The sequence below is a fragment of the Pristiophorus japonicus genome, chromosome 2, assembly GCF_044704955.1.
Source record: "Pristiophorus japonicus isolate sPriJap1 chromosome 2, sPriJap1.hap1, whole genome shotgun sequence".
In the NCBI taxonomy this organism is placed as follows: Eukaryota; Metazoa; Chordata; class Chondrichthyes; family Pristiophoridae; genus Pristiophorus; species Pristiophorus japonicus.
This window is the reverse complement of record NC_091978.1, coordinates 364,174,713-364,193,494: the sequence shown is the minus strand read 5'-3', so window position 1 is coordinate 364,193,494 and position 18,782 is coordinate 364,174,713. Positions and strand designations below refer to the sequence as shown.

Sequence of the window (18,782 nt, the reverse complement as noted above, 5' to 3'; positions counted from 1 at the left end):
AAGGGATATGGAAATCAGGCGGGAAAGTGTAGTTGAGGTCAAAGATCAGCCATGATCTTATTGAATGACGGAGCAGGCTCGAGGGGCCACATGGCCAACGCCTGCTCCAAATTCATATGTTCTTATGAGTCTGGGCACTCCCACTCCAGCCTCTTTATAATAGCTATGCTGGTCCTGCACCCACCAATGTCACAGGACCAGGAGCCCCTGGAGGTCCCCAGCATGGTGCAATGTGGGCAAGGAACCAACCCCATCGATCTTTCACCTTTAACCTTGCCGTGCAGCTGGTGAATGCTGATCCACCAGACACAGGTCAAAGGACCAAAATCTACCCTTATAAGTCTTCCAGGGCTGGATTTTTGGTCTTCTGCTGCCCCTGTGAGCGCCCCTGAGGGCCGGCAATGGCGGCGGTAAGCACTTGCGGGCGGCTAGCTTCCAGCGTCCCGCCGGGACATTCGGTGCCGGTTTCGGCGGGGGCGCGGAGCATTACCGCCCGGGAGAGGCGAGCCGGTGTGTAACGCCCCTGGTTGCGACACCGACTCGATATTTGGATCGCGCCCGACCCGTAACGCTCCGCAGCGCCCCCTGCTGGGAAAGCCTCTGGAAGCGGGGTTGGAAGTAATGTCCACCTCAGGTAATTGCGATCGGTTATTATTTGCAATTTATATTGTGGTGGCTTGAGTTATTTATTGGGAATGTTTTTGGTGTTTTTTTTTCAGATTTTCTTTCTCCCTTTAAGCCTCGCTTAGGTCGCTCCAATGCCGGTTGTTTAGCTCGGGATTTTCACTTGCTTTAACTCGCGTGACCATCTTTAAAAAAGGGGACAAATCCGACTGCGGTAACTGCAGAGGAATCTCCCTGCTATCAGCCATTGGGAAAGTTGTCACTAGAGTCCTCATCCACCATCTTCTCCCTGAGGCTGAGGAATTCCTCCCGGAGTCACAGTGCGGATTTTTGCAGGGCGGTAGCTGCAGGAAAAATGCAGGGAGCAGCGGCAGCCCTTATACATGGCCTTCTTCGACCTTACAAAGGCCTTTGACACTGTCAACCGCGAGGGTCTATGGGGCGTCCTCCTTCGCTTCGGATGCCCCAAAAGTTTGTCAACATCCTCCACCTGCTCCACAACGACATACAGGTCGTGACCCTTACCAATCCACGTCCGGACCGGGGTCAAACAGGGCTGCTTCATCGCCCCAACACTCTTCTCAATCTTTCTCGCTGCCATGCTTCACCTCACAGTCAACAAGCTCCCCGCTGGAGTGGAACTAAACTACAGAACCAGTGGGAACCTGTTCAACCTTCGCCGTCTCCAGGCCAGGTCCAAGATCACCCCAACCTCTGTCGTCGAGCTACAGTACGCGGACGATGCCTGCGTCTGCGCACATACAGAGGTTGAACTCCAGGACATAGTCGACGTATTTACTGAGGCATACGAAAGGATGGGCCTTACGCTAAACATCCGGAAGACAAAGGTCCTCCACCAGCCTGTCCTCGCCGCACAGCACTGCTCCCCAGTCATCAAGATCCACGTCATGGCTATGGACAACGTGGACCATTTCCCATATCTCGGGAGCCTCTTATCAACAAAGGCAGACATTGATGATGAGATTCAACACCGCCTCCAGTGCGCCAGTGCAGCCTTCAGCCGCCTGAGGAAAAGAGTGTTTGAAAACCAGGCCCTCAAACCTGCCACCAAGCTCATGGTCTACAGGGTTGTAGTAATACCTGCCCTCCTGTATGGCTCAGAGACATGGACCATGTACAGTAGACACCTCAAGTCGCTGGAGAAATACCACCAACGATGTCTCCGCAAGATCCTACAAATCCCCTGGGAGGACAGACGCACCAACATTCGCGTCCTCGACCAGGCCAACATCCCCAGCATTGAAGCACTGACCACATTTGATCAGCTCCACTGGGCAGGCCACATTATCCACATGCCAGACATGAGATTCCCAAAGCAAGCGCTCTACTCGGAACTCCTTCACGGCAAACGAGCCAAAGGTGGGCAGTGGAAACGTTACACAGACACCCTCCCTGATAAAATGCAACATCCCCACTGACACCTGGGAGTCCCTGGCCAAAGACCGCCCTAAGTGGAGGAAGTGCATCCGGGAAGGCGCAGGGTACCTCGAGTCTCGTCGCTGAGAGCATGCAGAAATCAAGCGCAGGCAGCGGAAAGAGCGTGCGGCAAATCTGTTCCGCCCTCTCTTACCCTCAACGGCTATCTGTCCCACCTGTGACAGGGACTGTGGCTCTCGTATTGGACTGTTCAGCCACCTAAGGACTCATTTTTAGAGTGGAAGCAAGTCTTCTTCGATTCCGAGGGACTGCCTATGATGATTCACTTGCTCAGCCGGCCTACCACTCTAAAACAGGTGTGCAAAGCCTCCCTTAGCACTCCGCTCCAAACTCAGGGGTAGCTGGTGAAGTTTGTGGCAGCAGACGCAAAACATTTTCCGGCGCAAAATTTACCGCTCCGCCCGGGTTAACGCTGCCACAGAGGCACGACCAAATTTCCCACCTCCTCATCTTTTAGGTCAGTACGTCATTCATCTCAAGGATGCAGCAAGTCATGGTACTGTATCTGATGCAAAAGACAATCCCCAGACATTTAGAATGGCCCTGGACCAAGAATATTGACAGTTCCTCTCACTTTCATAGCCAAAGGCAGAGCAGTAAAAGTCAGACTTGGACACTGAGGACCATAACAACAACAACTTGTATTTATATAACACCTTTAATGTAGTAAAATGTCCCACGGTGCTTCACAGGAGTGTTAGCAAATAGAATTAGACACTGAGCCAAATAAGGAGATTTTAAGGTGGTTGACCAAAAGCTTGGTCGAAGAGGCACTGGAGAAGATGCAAAAATGATTTACAATGATGATATCAGAACTGAGAGGTTATACCTCGAATGAGAGGACGAACAGGCTGGGTCTCTTTTCTATAGAAAATAGAAGGGGTGACCGAATAGAGGGCTTTAAAATTATGAAAGGTTTTGATAGAATGGGTACAGGGAGAATGTTTCTACTTGTGGGGAAGAGCATAACTAGAGGATATCGATATAAGATAGTCACCAAGAAATCCAGTAGGGAATTCAGAAGAAACTTCTTTACCCAGAAAGTGGTGAGAATGTGGAACTCGCTGCCACAGGGAGTGGTTGAAGCGAATAGTATCGATGCATTTAAGGGGAGGCGAGATAAACGTATGAGGGAGAAGGGAATAGAGGGTAATGCTGATAGATTTAGATGAGGAAAGATGGGAGGAGGCTCAAGTGGAGCATAAACGCTGGCATGGACTGGTTGGGCCGAATGGCCTGTTTCCAAGCTGAATATCCGATGTAATGCTATATTTTAATGAGCATCATAAAAGAGGAGAGATGTGGAGAGGTTGATAGAGGGAACTCCAGAACTTAGTGGCCAGGCAGCGGAAGGCACGGCCACCGATGTTGGAGTGATTAAAATCAGGGATTGGACCTTATTGTGTCGGTGCATTGTTTTGGGGTAATTGTAACTTTAGACAATAGTGTAATATTTAGAATATCGAACTGGCCACCCATTATACTCCACGCCTGGTTCCAATTCCCATTGATTTAAATGGCAAGTAAAATAGTGCAAGGTGCACAATGGGTGGCAAATTCCAAATGGCCCATTTTGCACCGTTAGCCAAAGTTATCATCCCCCCCACCCCTCGCCACCCCCTCCACAAGCACACGTAAACCCATCGGGGCCAAAATTGCCCTGCACTGGGTTTGGGGCGGTCATTTCGCTGACGGAAATTTTTCGGTGCTGACGTGGGCTGTGGGCTCTTTGTGAGGAAAAACCATTTGACTGAGCTAACCTGGCATTCCTCAGGCAGTCGCACGCCACTAAGGGTTGTAATGCCCCCCGCTGCGCTCAGCACATCAGCGGGCCGACTGGAAAGTCAGCCGGCACAAAAAAGATGGCGGCCACACCTCCCCTTTAAGGGCGGCCGTGGCCGCAGGACATCGCCCCCCCTCTTCCCCCACCCTCCGCACCCCACCCCCATACAGACCTCACTCCCGCCGGCCAATTTCACCCGGCAGGGCGCAAACGGGCCGGCACGGGACGATAAGGGGTCGGCACGCACGCCGATGATGTCATCGTTGCGCGTGCGCCACGCCCGTGCACTAATCGCGGGGCGCGGCACAAACTGCTTTTCACCATGTGGAGCCATGGGGTAAATGCCGCGTGGGTCAATGTTTCCGCCCGGCCCGCGCGCCAACATAGTCGCGCTCCGTTAGCGCGGCCAACAGCACTAACTGGCCCTGTGCAAAAGAGCAATTTCAGCATCATTTTTTTTTGTCAGAAATGTGTTTGGTGACAGTGGTATTACAGTAAAGCCTGATTTGAGCATGACTTACAACTCACATCTCACATATAATTCACATATAATACCTCAAAGCCTACCTGATAAAGTGCAATATTCCCACCAACATCTGGGAGTCCCTGGCCAAAGACCGCCCTAAGTGGAGGAAGTGTATCCGGGAGGGCGCTGATTACCTTGTGTTTTGTCGCCGAGAGCATGCCGAAAACAAGTGCAGGCAACCAGTCCCACCCTCCCTTTCCCTCAACGCCCGTCTGTCCCACCTGTGACAGGGGCTGTGGCTCTCGTATTGGACTGTTCAGTCACCGAAGGACTCATTTAAGAGTGGAAGCAAGTCTTCCTCGATTCCGAGGGGCTGCCTATGATGATGATGAATTCTAGAATCCCTGTCTGGAAAGCTATTTGGGTTACTCAACCCCACTCCTCATCGCCCCCCCCCCCGAGCACCATTTCCTCCCATGTGACTCCCTCCCCCCCACCTCGCCCCTTGCCAACAACGTCCCTCCTAAAATCTTCAGTGGTGTTTCTTTCCAGAGTTAAACATATGCTGTGAACTGTGACCCAGTGCAATTAGCGGTCAATACTTTACTCATTGTAGTAATGGATGGTGAAATTACTGTCAGGATGGTTTTCACCGCCAACGTTGTCTTCCAAATCCCAGTCGATGATTGGTCATTAGATAGCGCAGATCATCTCACCAATCATGCATCGGAGAGAGAAATTGTCAAAGGAAGCAATGAGCTATTGACTTAGTGCCATCAGGCAGAAGAGAATTTATTTGACTTGTAATGTCTTCTTCGACCATGTCTATCGCTGAAAACATGTGAAGTAACCGCTTTCGGGGAAACAACTTTCAAATAACAGGAGCTCCATAAAAGTAAGTGCTATTTATCAATAACAATCCTTGCTCCTAAAGAGTTTTATAAAGCTGCTAAAAATGATTGAACAAATCCAGCCCATCATTATTAGTTTGGCCCCTTCATTCTTTGAGTGAGTCACACTGTTCCCTGGCTGACAACAGCTTTCCAGTACTCATTCCGTTGGTTCATTCTACCCTACGTAAACTAGAGATGATCCAAAACTCGGCAGCCCGTGTCCTAACTCACACCAAGTCCCGCTCACCCATCACCCGTTGTGCTCGCTGACCTACATTGGCTTCCGGTTAAGCCACTCCTCGATTTCTCATCCTTATTTTCAAATCCTTATCTCTGTAATCTCCTCCAGCCCCGCAAACCCCCCGAGATGTCTGCGCTCCTCTAATTCTGCTCTCCTGAGCATCTCTGATTATAATCGCTCAACCATTGGTGGCCGTGCCTTCTGTTGCCGAGGCCCTAAGCTCTGGAACGCCCTGCCTAAACAGTTGGAACTGGTGCTCTCCACTCTCCCGTCCTTATATATATCAGTAATTAACTTTTAGCATTGTTGTTGCCAATTTAAGTGTATCTAAGGGTTAAGTCATGGCAGGAGAGCTCGGACACGTGTTATGCTCCTCCTGTACTATGTGGGAAGTCAGGAACACTTCTCCATATGGATACCTACCAGCAGGGATGGGTCATCGGACGGTAATCATGAGGGGGAATCATGGATGATTCTCCTCACCCCCACACCCCACTTTGCCTGTGGCAGCATCCACTGCCCCTTTGTAGATTGGCTGACAAAGTGATGACCGAACCAGCGACCATCTTACTCTGCAGAGCTCGGTATTAAACCATGCACCTGGGTCACTGGGAAACCATGGGCATTTACATTTCAAGCAACCCTGACAGCTCCACCAAGTAAAACTGTAACTTAATTCCGATCCTATCGTTCAAACAATAGGGTTCATTCTGCAGAAAATGCTGGAAATACTCAGCAGGTCGGGCAGCATCTGTGGAGAGAGAAACAGAGTTAACGTTTCGGGTCTGTGACCCTTCATCAGCACCGTTCCGACGAAAGGTCACAGACCCGAAACATTAACTCTGTTCCTCTCTCCACAGATGCTGCCCGACCTGCTGAGTATTTCCAGCATTTTCTGTTTTTATTTCAGATTCCAGCATCCGCGGCATTTTGCTTTAGTATTCGGGTTCATTCTGCAATCAGATGTTCGCCTCGCAGCACATCGGATTGTGGAATCGCGCCCGTTATCAATTCTTCAGGAATGGGGCTGAAGCTGATGTATGTGTAGGGAGGTGAGATACATTTGGCAATTATCTACCGCGGTTCAATTGGGAAACTAATAAAAAAAAACATTTCCTCCGCACGTTTTCATAATTCTCTGTCACTCCAGATTCAAAGGTCCTACAGAAGGAACATTTGGAAGTTGAACTTGTATTAATTACATGTATGCTGAACCACATCAAAGCCAATATGTGTACTGGAACTTGGCAGCAAAACCAAATGACTATAAATACACTGCGAGAGTGTCTGGCGAAGGCTTGCGCTCGTAATTTTCTAACGTGGTGTCAGCTGCCATGTGCATACTTAAGGAAGATTGGGCTTCAGGCAGAGGAGTGACTGTTAAAAGTATTTGCATCAGAGAAAAATAAAGATTTATCTAACCCCCTGGACTTGGTGGATGATAAATTTGTCAGCGTCCATTTTTAGGTGCGCAAGGGGGGTGGGGGGCGAAGAGTAAATCCCCTGCGCTTAAATGGTGAGGTCCGAGGCTCCCAGATATTTGCCCTCTGAACTCAGTGTAATGGAGCAGACAACTCTGGAGAGAATAAGACACCTGCTAGCGTCGCAAGGGTTCTCGGGTAAGTGGGTCAGTGGGCCGGGGCGGGGGTGAAGGGGAGGAGGGGATGTCCTGGAATTTCTGGGGCCAGGATTGGGGGTGGCCTGGGGTCCTGTGGGGGCCAGGGCTGAGAGTATTGGCGATTGGGGGTCGGGTGAGGGCAATTAGGGGGTTGGCGCCATGTGGGTGGTGTATATCGGGTGGGGTGTATAACGGGCGGGGTGTATGATGGGTGGTGTGTATAACGGGGGGTGTATGATAGGTGGGGTGTATTACAGGCGGGGTGTATAAATGGCAGGGTGTATAAACGGGCGATGTGTATGATGGACGGGGTGTATGACGGGCAGGGTGTATGACGGGCAGGGTGTATGACGGGTGGGTGCAGAACGGACGGGTGCAGAACGGGTGGGTGCGTAATGGGCGGGTGCATGACACGGGGGTGTATGATGGGTGGGTGTATGATGGGCGGGGTGTATAACGGGAGGGTGTATAACAGGCGGGTGTATAACGGGCGGGTGTATAATGGGCGGGTGTATAACGGGCAGGTGTATAACGGGCATGATGTATAATGGGCGGGTGTATAACGGCCGGGTGTATGACGGTTGGGTATATGACGGGCGGATGTATAACAGGTGGGTGTATGATGGGCGGGGTGTATAATGGGTGGATGTATAACGGGCGATGTACAACAGGTGGGGTGTATAACGAGCGGGGTGTATAATGGGCAGGGTGTATGATGGACAGAGTGTATAAGAGGTGGGGTGAATGATGGGCGGGTGTATAATGGGCGAGTGTATAATGGGTAGCTGTATGACGGGCGGGTGTATGACGGGCGGTGTGTATAACGGGCGGCATGTATAACGGGCGGGGTGTATAACGGGCAGGTGTATAACGGGCATGATGTATAATGGGCGGGTGTATAACGGCCGGGTGTATGACGGTTGGGTATATGACGGGCGGATGTATAACAGGTGGGTGTATGATGGGCGGGGTGTATAATGGGTGGATGTATAACGGGCGATGTACAACAGGTGGGGTGTATAACGAGCGGGGTGTATAACGAGCGGATGTATAACGGGCGGGATGTATGACGGGCGGTTGTATGATAGGCGGAGTATAAGACAGACAGGTGTATTACGGGCGGGGTGTATAACAGACGGATGTATAACGGGCAGGGTGTATAACGGGCGGGATGTATAACGGGCAGGTGTATAACGGGAGTGGTGTATAATGGGCGGGTGTATAACGGTTGTGTATATGACGGGCGGATGTATAACGGGCGGGTGTATGATGGGCGGAATGTAAGACAGGCGGGTGTATTACGGGCGGGGTGTATAACGGGCAGATGTATAATGGGCGGATGTATAACAGGCGGGGTGTATAACGAGCGGTGTGTATAACGGGCGGATGTATAACGGGCGGATGTATAATGGGCGGTGTGTATAACGGGCGGATGTATTACGGGCGGGGTGTATAACGGGCGGATGTATTACGGGCGGGGTGTATAACGGGCGGATGTATAACGGGCGGGGTGTATAACGGGCGGGTGTATAACGGGCGGCGTGTATAACGGACGGATATATAACGGGCGGGGTGTATAACGGGCGTGGTGTATAACATCTGGCCGAAAGTGTGCAGACGTTTTCTGCCTGCAATTTTGGAGCATTAGGTGCCCGCTCAGCACTCGAAAAATGTGTGATCCAGTTTCTAGGCCGGTGAACCGGTTGGGGATTTTGACTTCAGCTTGTGTGGATTGTGGTATGTTCCACTGCAGAGAAGTTATGCTAGTGTAGCACTGTGTTACTGGACCAGTAATACCGAGGCCTGGACCACTAATCCAGAAAACCCGAGTTGAAATCCCAGCAATAAGTTTGAGAATTTGAATTCAGATATTTAAAACAATCAGATTGTCTTACAAACCCAACTTGTTAAATAATGTCTTTGAGGGAACTAATCCAGCTGTCTTTACCCGCTCTGGGTTACAGGTGACTCACAGTCCCACGCCAAAGTGCTTGAATCTTAACTGCTCCCTGAAGTGACCTCCCAAACCACTCGGCTCTGTCAAACTTCGACAATGTAGCAGTTCTAGAAAATGGGTCACCACTAGCTTGCTCAAGGGCAACTGGAGATTGGCATCCCTGGGATGAGAGAGTTGTCCCATGAGGAGGGATTGAGTCATTTGGGCCTATACTCACTGGAGTTTAGAAGAATGAGAGGTAATCTCCTTCAGAAATAGAAGTTTCTGAAGGGGATTGTCAGAGGTTGTTTCCCCCGGGCTGGGGTGTCTAGAACCAGGGGGCACAGTCTCAGGATAATGGGCCGGCCACTTAGGAGTGAGATAAGGAAGAATTTCTTCGCTTAGAGGGTGGTGAATCTTTGGAATTCTCTACCCCAAAAGGTTCTGGAAGCTCAGTCATTGAGTATATTCAAGACAGAGATTGAGAGAGTGTTGGACTCCAGAGTAATCGAGGGATATGGGGACAGTGCAGGAAAGTGGAGTTGAGGTTGAAGGTCAGCCATGATCTCACTGAATGGCGGAGCAGGCTCAAGGGGCTGAATGGCCTACATAAGAACATAAAAACTAGGAGCAGGAGTAGGCCATTTGACCCCTCGAGCCTGCTCTGCCATTCAATGAGATTGTGGCTGATCTGATCATGGACTCAGCTCCACTTTTCTGCCCGCTCCTCATAAGCCTTTACTCCCTTATCGCTCAAAAATCTGTCTATCTCCACCTTAAATATATTCAATGGCCCAGCCTCCACAGCTGTCTGGGGCAGAGAGTCCATAGATTTACAACCCTCTGAGAGAAGAAATTTCTCCTCATCTCAGTTTTAAATGGGCTGCCCCTAATTCTAAGCCTATGTCCACTAGTTTTAATTTCCTCTATGAGTGGAAATATACTCCCTGCATCCATCTTATCGAACCCACTCATTATCTTATAAGTTTCAAATAACAGCATCTCTCATTCTTCTGAACTCCAACGTGTACAGGCCCAACCTACTCAATCTATCCTCATAAGTCAACCCCCTCATCTCCGGAATCAACCTCATGAACCTTCTCTGAACAGCCTCCAATGCAAGTATATCCTTCCTTAAATACGGAGACCAAAACTGTACACAGTACTCCAGGTGTGGCCTCATTAATACCCTGTACAGTTGTAGCAGGACTTCTCTGCTTTTATACTCTATCCCTCTTGCAATAAAGGCCAACATTCCATTTGCCTTCCTGATTACTTGCTGTACCTGTGTACTAACTTTTTGTGTTTCATGCACAAGGACCCCCAGGTCCCTCTGTACTGCAGCACTTGCAATTTTTCTCCATTTAAATTATAATTTGCTTTTCTATTTTTTCTGCCAAAGTAGATAACCTCAAATTTTTGCCCTCTCACTTAGCCTGTCTATATCCCTTTGCAGATTTTTTGTGTCCTCCTCACAATTTACTTTCCCACCCATCTTTGTATCATCAGCAAACTTGGCTACATTACACTCGGTCCCTTCATCCAAGTCATTAATATAGATTGTAAATAGTTGAGGACCCAGCACCGATCCCTGCGGCACCCCACTAGTTACTATTTGCCAACCGGCAAATGACCCATTTATCCTGGCTCTCTGTTTTCTGTTAGTTAGCCAATCCTCTATCCATGCTGATATATTACCCCCAACCCCGTGAACTTTTATCTTGTGCAGTAATTTCTTATGTGGCACCTTATCAAATGCCTTCTGGAAATGCAAATACACCACATCCACTGGTTCTCCATTATCCATCCTGCTCATTACATCCTCAAAGAACTCCAGCAAATTTGTCAAACATGATTTCCCTTTCATAAAACCATGCTGACTCTGCTTGATTGAATCATGCTTTTCCAAATGTCCCGTTAACGCTTCCTTAATAATGGACCCCTGCTCCTAATTCTAATGCTCTTATACATCAGCAGTGCCTGTAATAATTTAAATCAACGTGAGCTGTATTATGTTACTGAGTATGTAACTGCTTACCATAGTCACTGTCGTAGAAAATAATGAACTTCTGCCAGGCAAATTCTGAAATAACTTTGAGAATGACTTCATTCAGATAGACGGGCGGACGGACAGAGAGGGTGTAGTTTTCGTTCCTGTTAGACCTGGTGAGACCGCAGCCGCTCCGTGGTGATCCAGCCGTCGCCCTCTGGATGTAGAGGTGTGGGATGTGCATGGCGTCCGCCAAGGACTGGAGGGACCCGGCTGACATGCAGCCGACGGAACTGACGAGGGCCAGGATGCCTTGGTTCATCAGGTCACACGCTGAAAGAGACGCAGAGGAAAGAAATTGTGAATAAGACAGTTTGCTTCCGAAGGTAACCTTCGGCAAAATAAACTCACAATAACCTGCATTTATATAGCACCTTTAACGTCCCAAGGAGCGTTATCAAACAAAATTTGACATCAAGGCACATAAGGAGATATTAGGACAGGTGACCAAAACCTTGGTCAAAGAGGTAGGTTTTAAGGAGCATCTTAAAGGAGGAGAGAGAGGTAGAGAGATGAAGAGGGTTAAGGAGGGAATGTCAAAGCTTAGGGCCTAAGCAGCTGAAGGCAGGGCCGCCAATGGTGGAGTGATGAAAATCAGGGATGCACAAGAGGCCAGACTTGGAACAGAGTAGAGAAACACTTGATAAGGTGCATATAGAACTGGCTTCTCTGCACACTCTCTCCTCCAGTTAATCATTTTTATGATCAGGAACATTAAATAGTCAGCGGTAAGGCTCAGTTGCTAATATACAATTCAATGGTTATCCATTGAAACTAAAGAAACTGTCTCAGCTAATTTTGATTATTGATTATCTGTAATGAATTGAAATGAGTTTTCAACCACATATCCACCTAATTCCACCTCCGTAACATCAGCTGTCATCTGCTGCTGAAAGCCTCATTCATGCCTTTGTTACCTCTAGACTTGACTATTCCAACGCACTCCTGGCTGGCCTCCCCCATTCTACCCTATGTAAACCAGTGGTGATCCAAAACTCGGCAGCCCGTGTCCTAACTTGCACCTAGTCCCGCTCACCCATCACCCGCTGTGCTCGCTGACCTACATTGGCTCCTGGTTTAGCAATGACTCAATTTCAAAATTCTCATCCTTGTTTTCAAATCCCTTCATGGCATCACCCCTCCCTATCTCTGTAATCTCCTCCAGCCGCCACCTCCCCCCCGCACCTCCCCCCCCCCCCCGAGATATCTGCGCTCCTCTAATTCTGCCCTCTTGAGCATCCCTGATTATAATCGCTCAACCATTGGTGGCCGTGCCTTCTGTTGCCTGGGCCCTAAGCTCTGGAACTCCCTGCTTAAACCTCTCCGCCTCTCTACCTCTCTTTCCTCCTCCAAGACGCTCCTTAATATCTACCTCTTTGACCAAGCTTTTGGTCACCTGCGCTAATTTCTCCTTATATGGCTCGGTGTCAAAGTTTTAAAATCTCATAATACTCCTGTGAAGCGCCTTGGGATGTTTCACTACATTAAAGGCGCTATATAAATACAAGTTGTTGTTGTTAGTCTAAAACTGGTTTTCCTATTTCTCTTACCAATCCTTCCATCAATCTCAGAGACTGCAGTTGTAACAGAAGACGTAACATTCATAGGAACATAAGGACAGGAGGAGGCCATTTATCCCCTCGAGCCTGTTCCGCCATTTAATGCGATCATGGCTGATCTACGACCCAACTCCATATACCCGCCTTTGGCCCATGTCTCTTGATACTGTTGGTTGCCAGAAAGCTATCAATTTTAGATTTAAAATTAACAATTGACCCAGTATCAACTGCCACTTGCGGAAGAGAGTTCCAAACTTCTGCCAACTTTGGCCTGGATTTTCGGGATTTGGGGTTTTGGGCGAAAACGCAGGCGTTACGTGAAAATTACCGTTTTCGCTGTGTTACCGATTTAAGGCCCAACTTTCGGCACTTGGTGTCGGCGCCAGGTTGCGAAGTGAGGTGTTGCACAATTATTCGCGCCGCAAAAACGCGATCCTTGCCAACTTTAGTGCGGGGAATTCAAAAAAACATTCAAACAACATTACTAAGACGCTTAGCTAACAAATGGCTGCAAAACATTTTTCAAAAATAACAACTTTAACTTACCTTTTTTGCAGGATTTCCCACTTACCGCTGCTGGCAGGGCTGCACTGCGAGGTTTTACCTGTCGGTGTTCGGGGTGCGGTGTACGGGACGGGTGAGTGCCGAAACTCGGACACTGATGAAATCTGAGTCGTTACACGTCCGGCGCAGCTCTCCCCGGCGGTGCTTCACCGCCGCAAACAAGGAGCCGAGGATCGCGCCCGGGCTTTGCGACCGGGCTTTTGCCGCGGCGGGTCAAAACGTGCCGAAAACCCGGTCGCAAACCACTCGAAAATCCAGCGCTTTGTGTGTAGAAGTGTTTCCCAACTTCACTCCTGAAATGACTGGCTCTAATTTTTAGACTGTGCCTCTTTGTCCTAGACTCCTCAACCAGCGGAAATAGTTTATCTCCAACTACCCTACTCTTGTCCCTTAATATCTTAAAAACGTCAATCAAGTCAACCTATTAACCATCGAAATTCCAGGGAATACAACCCTACTTTGTGTAATCTCATAATTTAACCCTTGGAGTCCAGGTATTATTCAAACTGGTCTTTATATTTTTCCAAAAATGGATAGAGCTCCCGAGAGGAAAATTCGCAGCATCACAAAAGCCAGTCTTGTTAAATGGCCTTGACAGTTGACTACCTCAACTTCCGCAAGTCACACTGAGAATCTCGGAAAATGATTACACAAGTTTATTGTCCAAATACCACAACCCCTGTGGCATCTTGGTTACCATCAGCTCTATGTACGCTGAATGATTTAAATTGGTAGCTGTGTGAGGATAAAGTTCACGACACGACAACTATTGAATCTGTTGTAGTCTGGCATTGCGGCATGAAGCTTCAGAGAGTGAGATTGAGGAGCCCAAGGTCAGCCAGAAGGCCGAGACGAATAAGAAAAACACAGAGGCAGAGTACATCATGACAAGTATAATTACAGCTGAGTTTGGAAAGAGAGAGAGAGAGAGAGAAAGAGAGAGAGAACGTGATGTCCATCGGAATCAATTGAAGAAAAACTGAGATACCCAACTCAGCTGTTACAGAGTCAGCCGCAACTCAGTTAGTAGCACTTTCGTTATGGGGTTGGAAGTTTGTGGGTTCAAGACCCACTCCGGAGACTTGACCACACAATCCAGGGTGACACTTCTCTGTAGTGCTGAGGGAGTGCTGCACTGTCGGATGAGATGTTAAACCAAGGCCCTGTCTGCCCTCTCAGGTGGATATAAAAGATTCAACAGCACTATTTGAAGAAGAGCAAGGGGAGTTCACCCGATGTCCTGACCGATATTTGTTGTTCAACTAGCATCACTAAAACAGATTATCTGGTCACTTATTTCATTGTTATCGTCATCATAGGCGGTCCCTTGAACGAGGATGACTTGCTTCCATGAGAGTTCACAGATGTTTCAATGAAGGACCCGATGTTCGAGTCCTGAACTCCAGTTGAGAGGGTGGAAGATGTCTGTGCGTGGATTTTTTTTAACGTGTGGTGACTGTTGCACACCAGCCACCACACGGGCTTGACAGAGCTAGGCCTTTATCCAGTGGCAAGGGTTAACCAGGACGACTGGAGACCTGCTCTGCTGCACGGACCTAGTGCGCGCACATATCGCAGTGTGGGTTGGTCCGTGCTACCCCTGGGCCCTCGGCTCTTCTGGGCCCCGTACCCTCATTCGCCGCACCTCCGCCATGATGTTCCACGGCCCGGGGCTCCAGCTCTATTTGTAGCCCCGACCTGCGGTGGTCTTCTCAGTGATTCATTGTTATATGTGCCAATTGTCTCCCATGTTTCCTGCATCACAATAGTGTCTACACTTCAGAAGTACTTCATGGAGGTAAAGAACTTTCGGACGTACTGGGGTTGTGAGATGCGCTATGGAAATGCATGTCATTTTTTTCACTTTATTTCAAGAACAAGAGACAGACGGGATCTGGAAGGCCTACAAAGCATGTGGATACAGATCTCCCTTGAGCTTTAGGGCCACCTTTCAGCCAACACTCGCAAGGCTTCCCGATCAAGTGTCCCTCTGGTTCAGCGACAGTGCTAGCATTGGGAAAACCACTTCTATACTGACTGGATGTGGATGCTCGCAAAGGCGGAAAGCTTTCAGTCAGTTGACTGTGCTGATTTTAGGTGCAAAATGAGAAAGTCCAAATTGCTTCGTGCTAAAATGTCCTCAGAAGATGTTTACGATTTTCTTATTCTCTAATTTCATCTTCCCCTCAGCTAAACCTTGGGGGCAAAAGCCTGAAACTCTTCTACTTTCCTTTATGTTGTTTCATATTTTCGCATCAATGGATGATTTGCAGCCAGCAATAATAAACGGAGTGATTATTGACACCACTGTTTCAGCCAATGAGTTGGAGATCGGGCAGGACTTACAACAATAAGAATCTATTGACTCAGCAAACAATAAACAGAATCTATTTATTCAGAAAAAATAAACAGAATCTATTTATTCAGAAAACACAGCAAACAGAACCTATTTATTCAGAAACAATAAACAGAATCTATTTATTCAGAAACAATAAACAGAACCTATTTATTCAGAAACAATAAACAGAATCTATTTATTCAGAAACAATAAACAAAACCTATTTTTTCAGAAACAATAAGCAGAATCTATTTATTCAAAAACAATAAACAGAATCTATTTATTCAGAAAACACAGCAACATAACCTATTTATTCAGAAACAAAAAAACAGAATCTATTTGAAGAGTCTCCCGATAAAAGCAGGATTGTTTTTCCAGCAAAATGCAATGAGTGAAGGATAGTCACACAAAACAAATTGTGGGCATAAAATCAATCCCAATCACTTACATCAGGGTCTCCAGGCATGATTGACGGGGGAATAACCCAATCATCTCCATTCTGCCCTGGACTTGTGGTGTCACTTTATGCAGCCTTAAAAAAAAACCTTTGCACCTCAAGTAAACCCATATCAACGTATACTTTAAATTACCATTGCCTTGTGATGTTACCCAGCTTTAACTGTTTAACTGTTATTAAAATAATAACAATAGTACCAATTAAAAATACGCTAATCAAGACCGAGCTGAGAATTTCACTTCAATGAGGAGAGCAGCCGCAGTTAGACTTCTCACTTTTACATAGGCTATACGGCACAGAAACAGGCCATTCGGCCCAACCAGTCCACGTCAGCGTTTAGGCACCACTCGAGCCTCCTCTCAGCTAAATCTATCAGCATAACCCTCTATTCCCTTCTCCCTCATATGCTTGTCTAGCCTCCCCTTAAACGCATCAATACTATTCGCTTCAACCACTCCTTGTGGTAGCAAGTTCAACATTCTCTGCCACAAAAGTTACAGCAATACCATTGTGGAATATATTTCAGGTTGAATGTGGCACAAGACTTTCCTGCTGAGAGGATTTTGTAAGAGCGATCCTTTTTGGTGTTCGGGGTGGGGCAGCGGGAGGGTGGGAGTTATGGCAGCATAAGGGTTATGTTACTGGACTAGTACTACAAAGGCAAAAGCAAAATACTGCGGCTGCTGGAATCTGAAATAAAAACAGAAAATGCTGGAAATACGCAGCAGGTCAGGCAGCATCTGTGGAGAGAGAAACAGAGTTGACGTTTCAGGTCGATGAACGCATTAAGCATCTGCCGGACCTTGCTGTGCGCAAATTAGTTGCTATGTTTCCTACATTACAACTGTGACTACATTTCAAAAGTACTTACACAAAGCAAAATACTGCAGATGCTGAAGTTCTGACAAAGGGTCAGCGACCTGAAACGTTAACTCTGTTTCTCTCTCCACAGATGCTGCCCAACCTGCTGAACTTTTCCAGCATTTTCTGTTACATAGAAAAATAGAAAATAGGTGCAGGATTAGGCCATTCGGCCCTTCGAGCCTGCACCACAATTCAGTATGATCATGGCTAATCATGTAACTTCAGTACCCCATTCCTGCCTTCTCTCCATACCCCTTGATCCCTTTAGCCGTAAGGGCCACATCTAACTGAATATATCCAACGAACTGGCCTCAACAACTTTCTGTGGCAAAGAATTCCACAGGTTAACAACTCTCTGAGTGAAGAAGTTTCTCCTCATCTCGGTCCTAAATGGTTAACCCCTTATCCTTAGACTGTGACCCCTGGTTCTGGACTTCCCCAACATCGGGAATATTCTTCCTGCATCTAACCTGTCCAATCCCGTCAGAATTTTATATGTTTCTATGAGATCCCCTCTCATTCTTATTATTAAAGTAATCCAGAGGTCTGGACTAATTATCTAGAGTTCAAATCCCACCACGGCAGCTGGAGAATTTAAATTCAGTTAATTAAATAAATCTGGAATAAATCTGGTGACCACGAAACTAGCGGATTGTTATAAGAACTCATCTGCTTCACTAATGTCCTTTAGGGAAGGAAATCTGCCACCTTTTCCTGGTCTGGCCGATATGTGACTCCAGACCCACAGCAACGTGGTTGGCTCTTAACTGGCCTCTGAAGGGATGGCTCATTACCACCCTCTCGAGGGGCAATTAGGGATGAGCAATAAATGCCGGCCTTGCCAGCGACATCCACATCCCGTGAATTAATAAATGTAAAAAGTAGGCGAGCACTACACTTTTTCTTTATGACTGATAATCCCCCGCACAAGAATTTTCACGGGCTGGGATCCAAAGTCAGTAATACCTTTTGAAGTTGTCAGAATCTGGCATCCAGTGACTGTTTCATCAATTCAGGTTGTCATTGGGTGCAAACAACTTCAAAGGAATAATCACCTTTCAAGTCTCCTTTCTGAAGACGTTAAACCCTATAATATTGTGATGGAAATGTCAGGAACTGTGTAGGTTTGGCAAGAATGGAGAGGGAAACATGCACATCTTTTGTTATTACATTTTCTGAACTGTCAAGAATATTGATGAGGACATGATTCCACCTTTATTAAAAAGCCTGGCATTCACCTGTGGTCTTACATCTTGTTGAAGGTAAAGCGAATAGTCTGGCTGGAAGGCCTCAGAAGACAATGGGGTCAGAGTGTGTCATGGCCCATTCTCAGATTTTAAGGGATTTTAAGACCTGATCGCCACCATTACACCGGGCACTCCGCTGGTCAGTGGCAACACACATCCAGGGTCCATCATCATCGTCATCATCATAGGCAGTCCCTCGAATCGAGGAAGACTTGCTTCCACTCTTAAAATGAGTCCTTAGGAGGCTGAACAGTCCAATACGAGAGCCACAGTCCTTGTCTTTCCGGATGAAGGTGTAACCTCCACCTTGTTCCTTGAGCTGGCCTTCCCCTGCCCGCCGAGTCTCGCTCAGGGCGGCGATGTCGATATCAAAGCGTCTAAGTTCCCGGGCAACATATGGTGGTGTGGCGTTCCAGCCTGTTCCGGAGTTGTCCATCAGGGTCCTGACGTTCCAGGCCCTGAACTTCATGTTAACGGAGTGGAAGATGCCTGTGCCTGAGTTCTTTTAACGTGGGGTGGCCGTTGCACACCGGTATCCACACGGGCTTAGCTGAGCAAGGCCTCGACGGTCCAGGGTCCAGCAATGGCGATGGCTGAAGTTGACCAGCCTGGTACTATCATCCTCTCAGGACAGTGTCACAAGCCAAAGATGCCAGTCTAACCCCACACCCTCAGAGCACCACG

At 47.9% G+C, this 18,782-nt stretch overlaps 1 protein-coding gene across 1 annotated transcript in view; it reads right to left on the bottom strand.

The window, feature by feature from the left end:
* The window catches only part of grid2 (glutamate receptor, ionotropic, delta 2), a 467,741-nt gene extending 449,174 nt beyond the window's left edge, over nucleotides 1-18,567 (bottom strand). Inside the window, exons 1-2 of the mRNA XM_070859425.1 lie at nucleotides 18,222-18,567; nucleotides 11,058-11,342 (exon numbers count right to left, since the gene is read on the bottom strand). Of these exons, the coding sequence (XP_070715526.1) occupies nucleotides 11,058-11,342; nucleotides 18,222-18,567 (631 nt within the window). The remainder of the gene's footprint in view (nucleotides 1-11,057; nucleotides 11,343-18,221) is intronic.
* Between the last annotated feature and the right edge of the window lie 215 nt (nucleotides 18,568-18,782).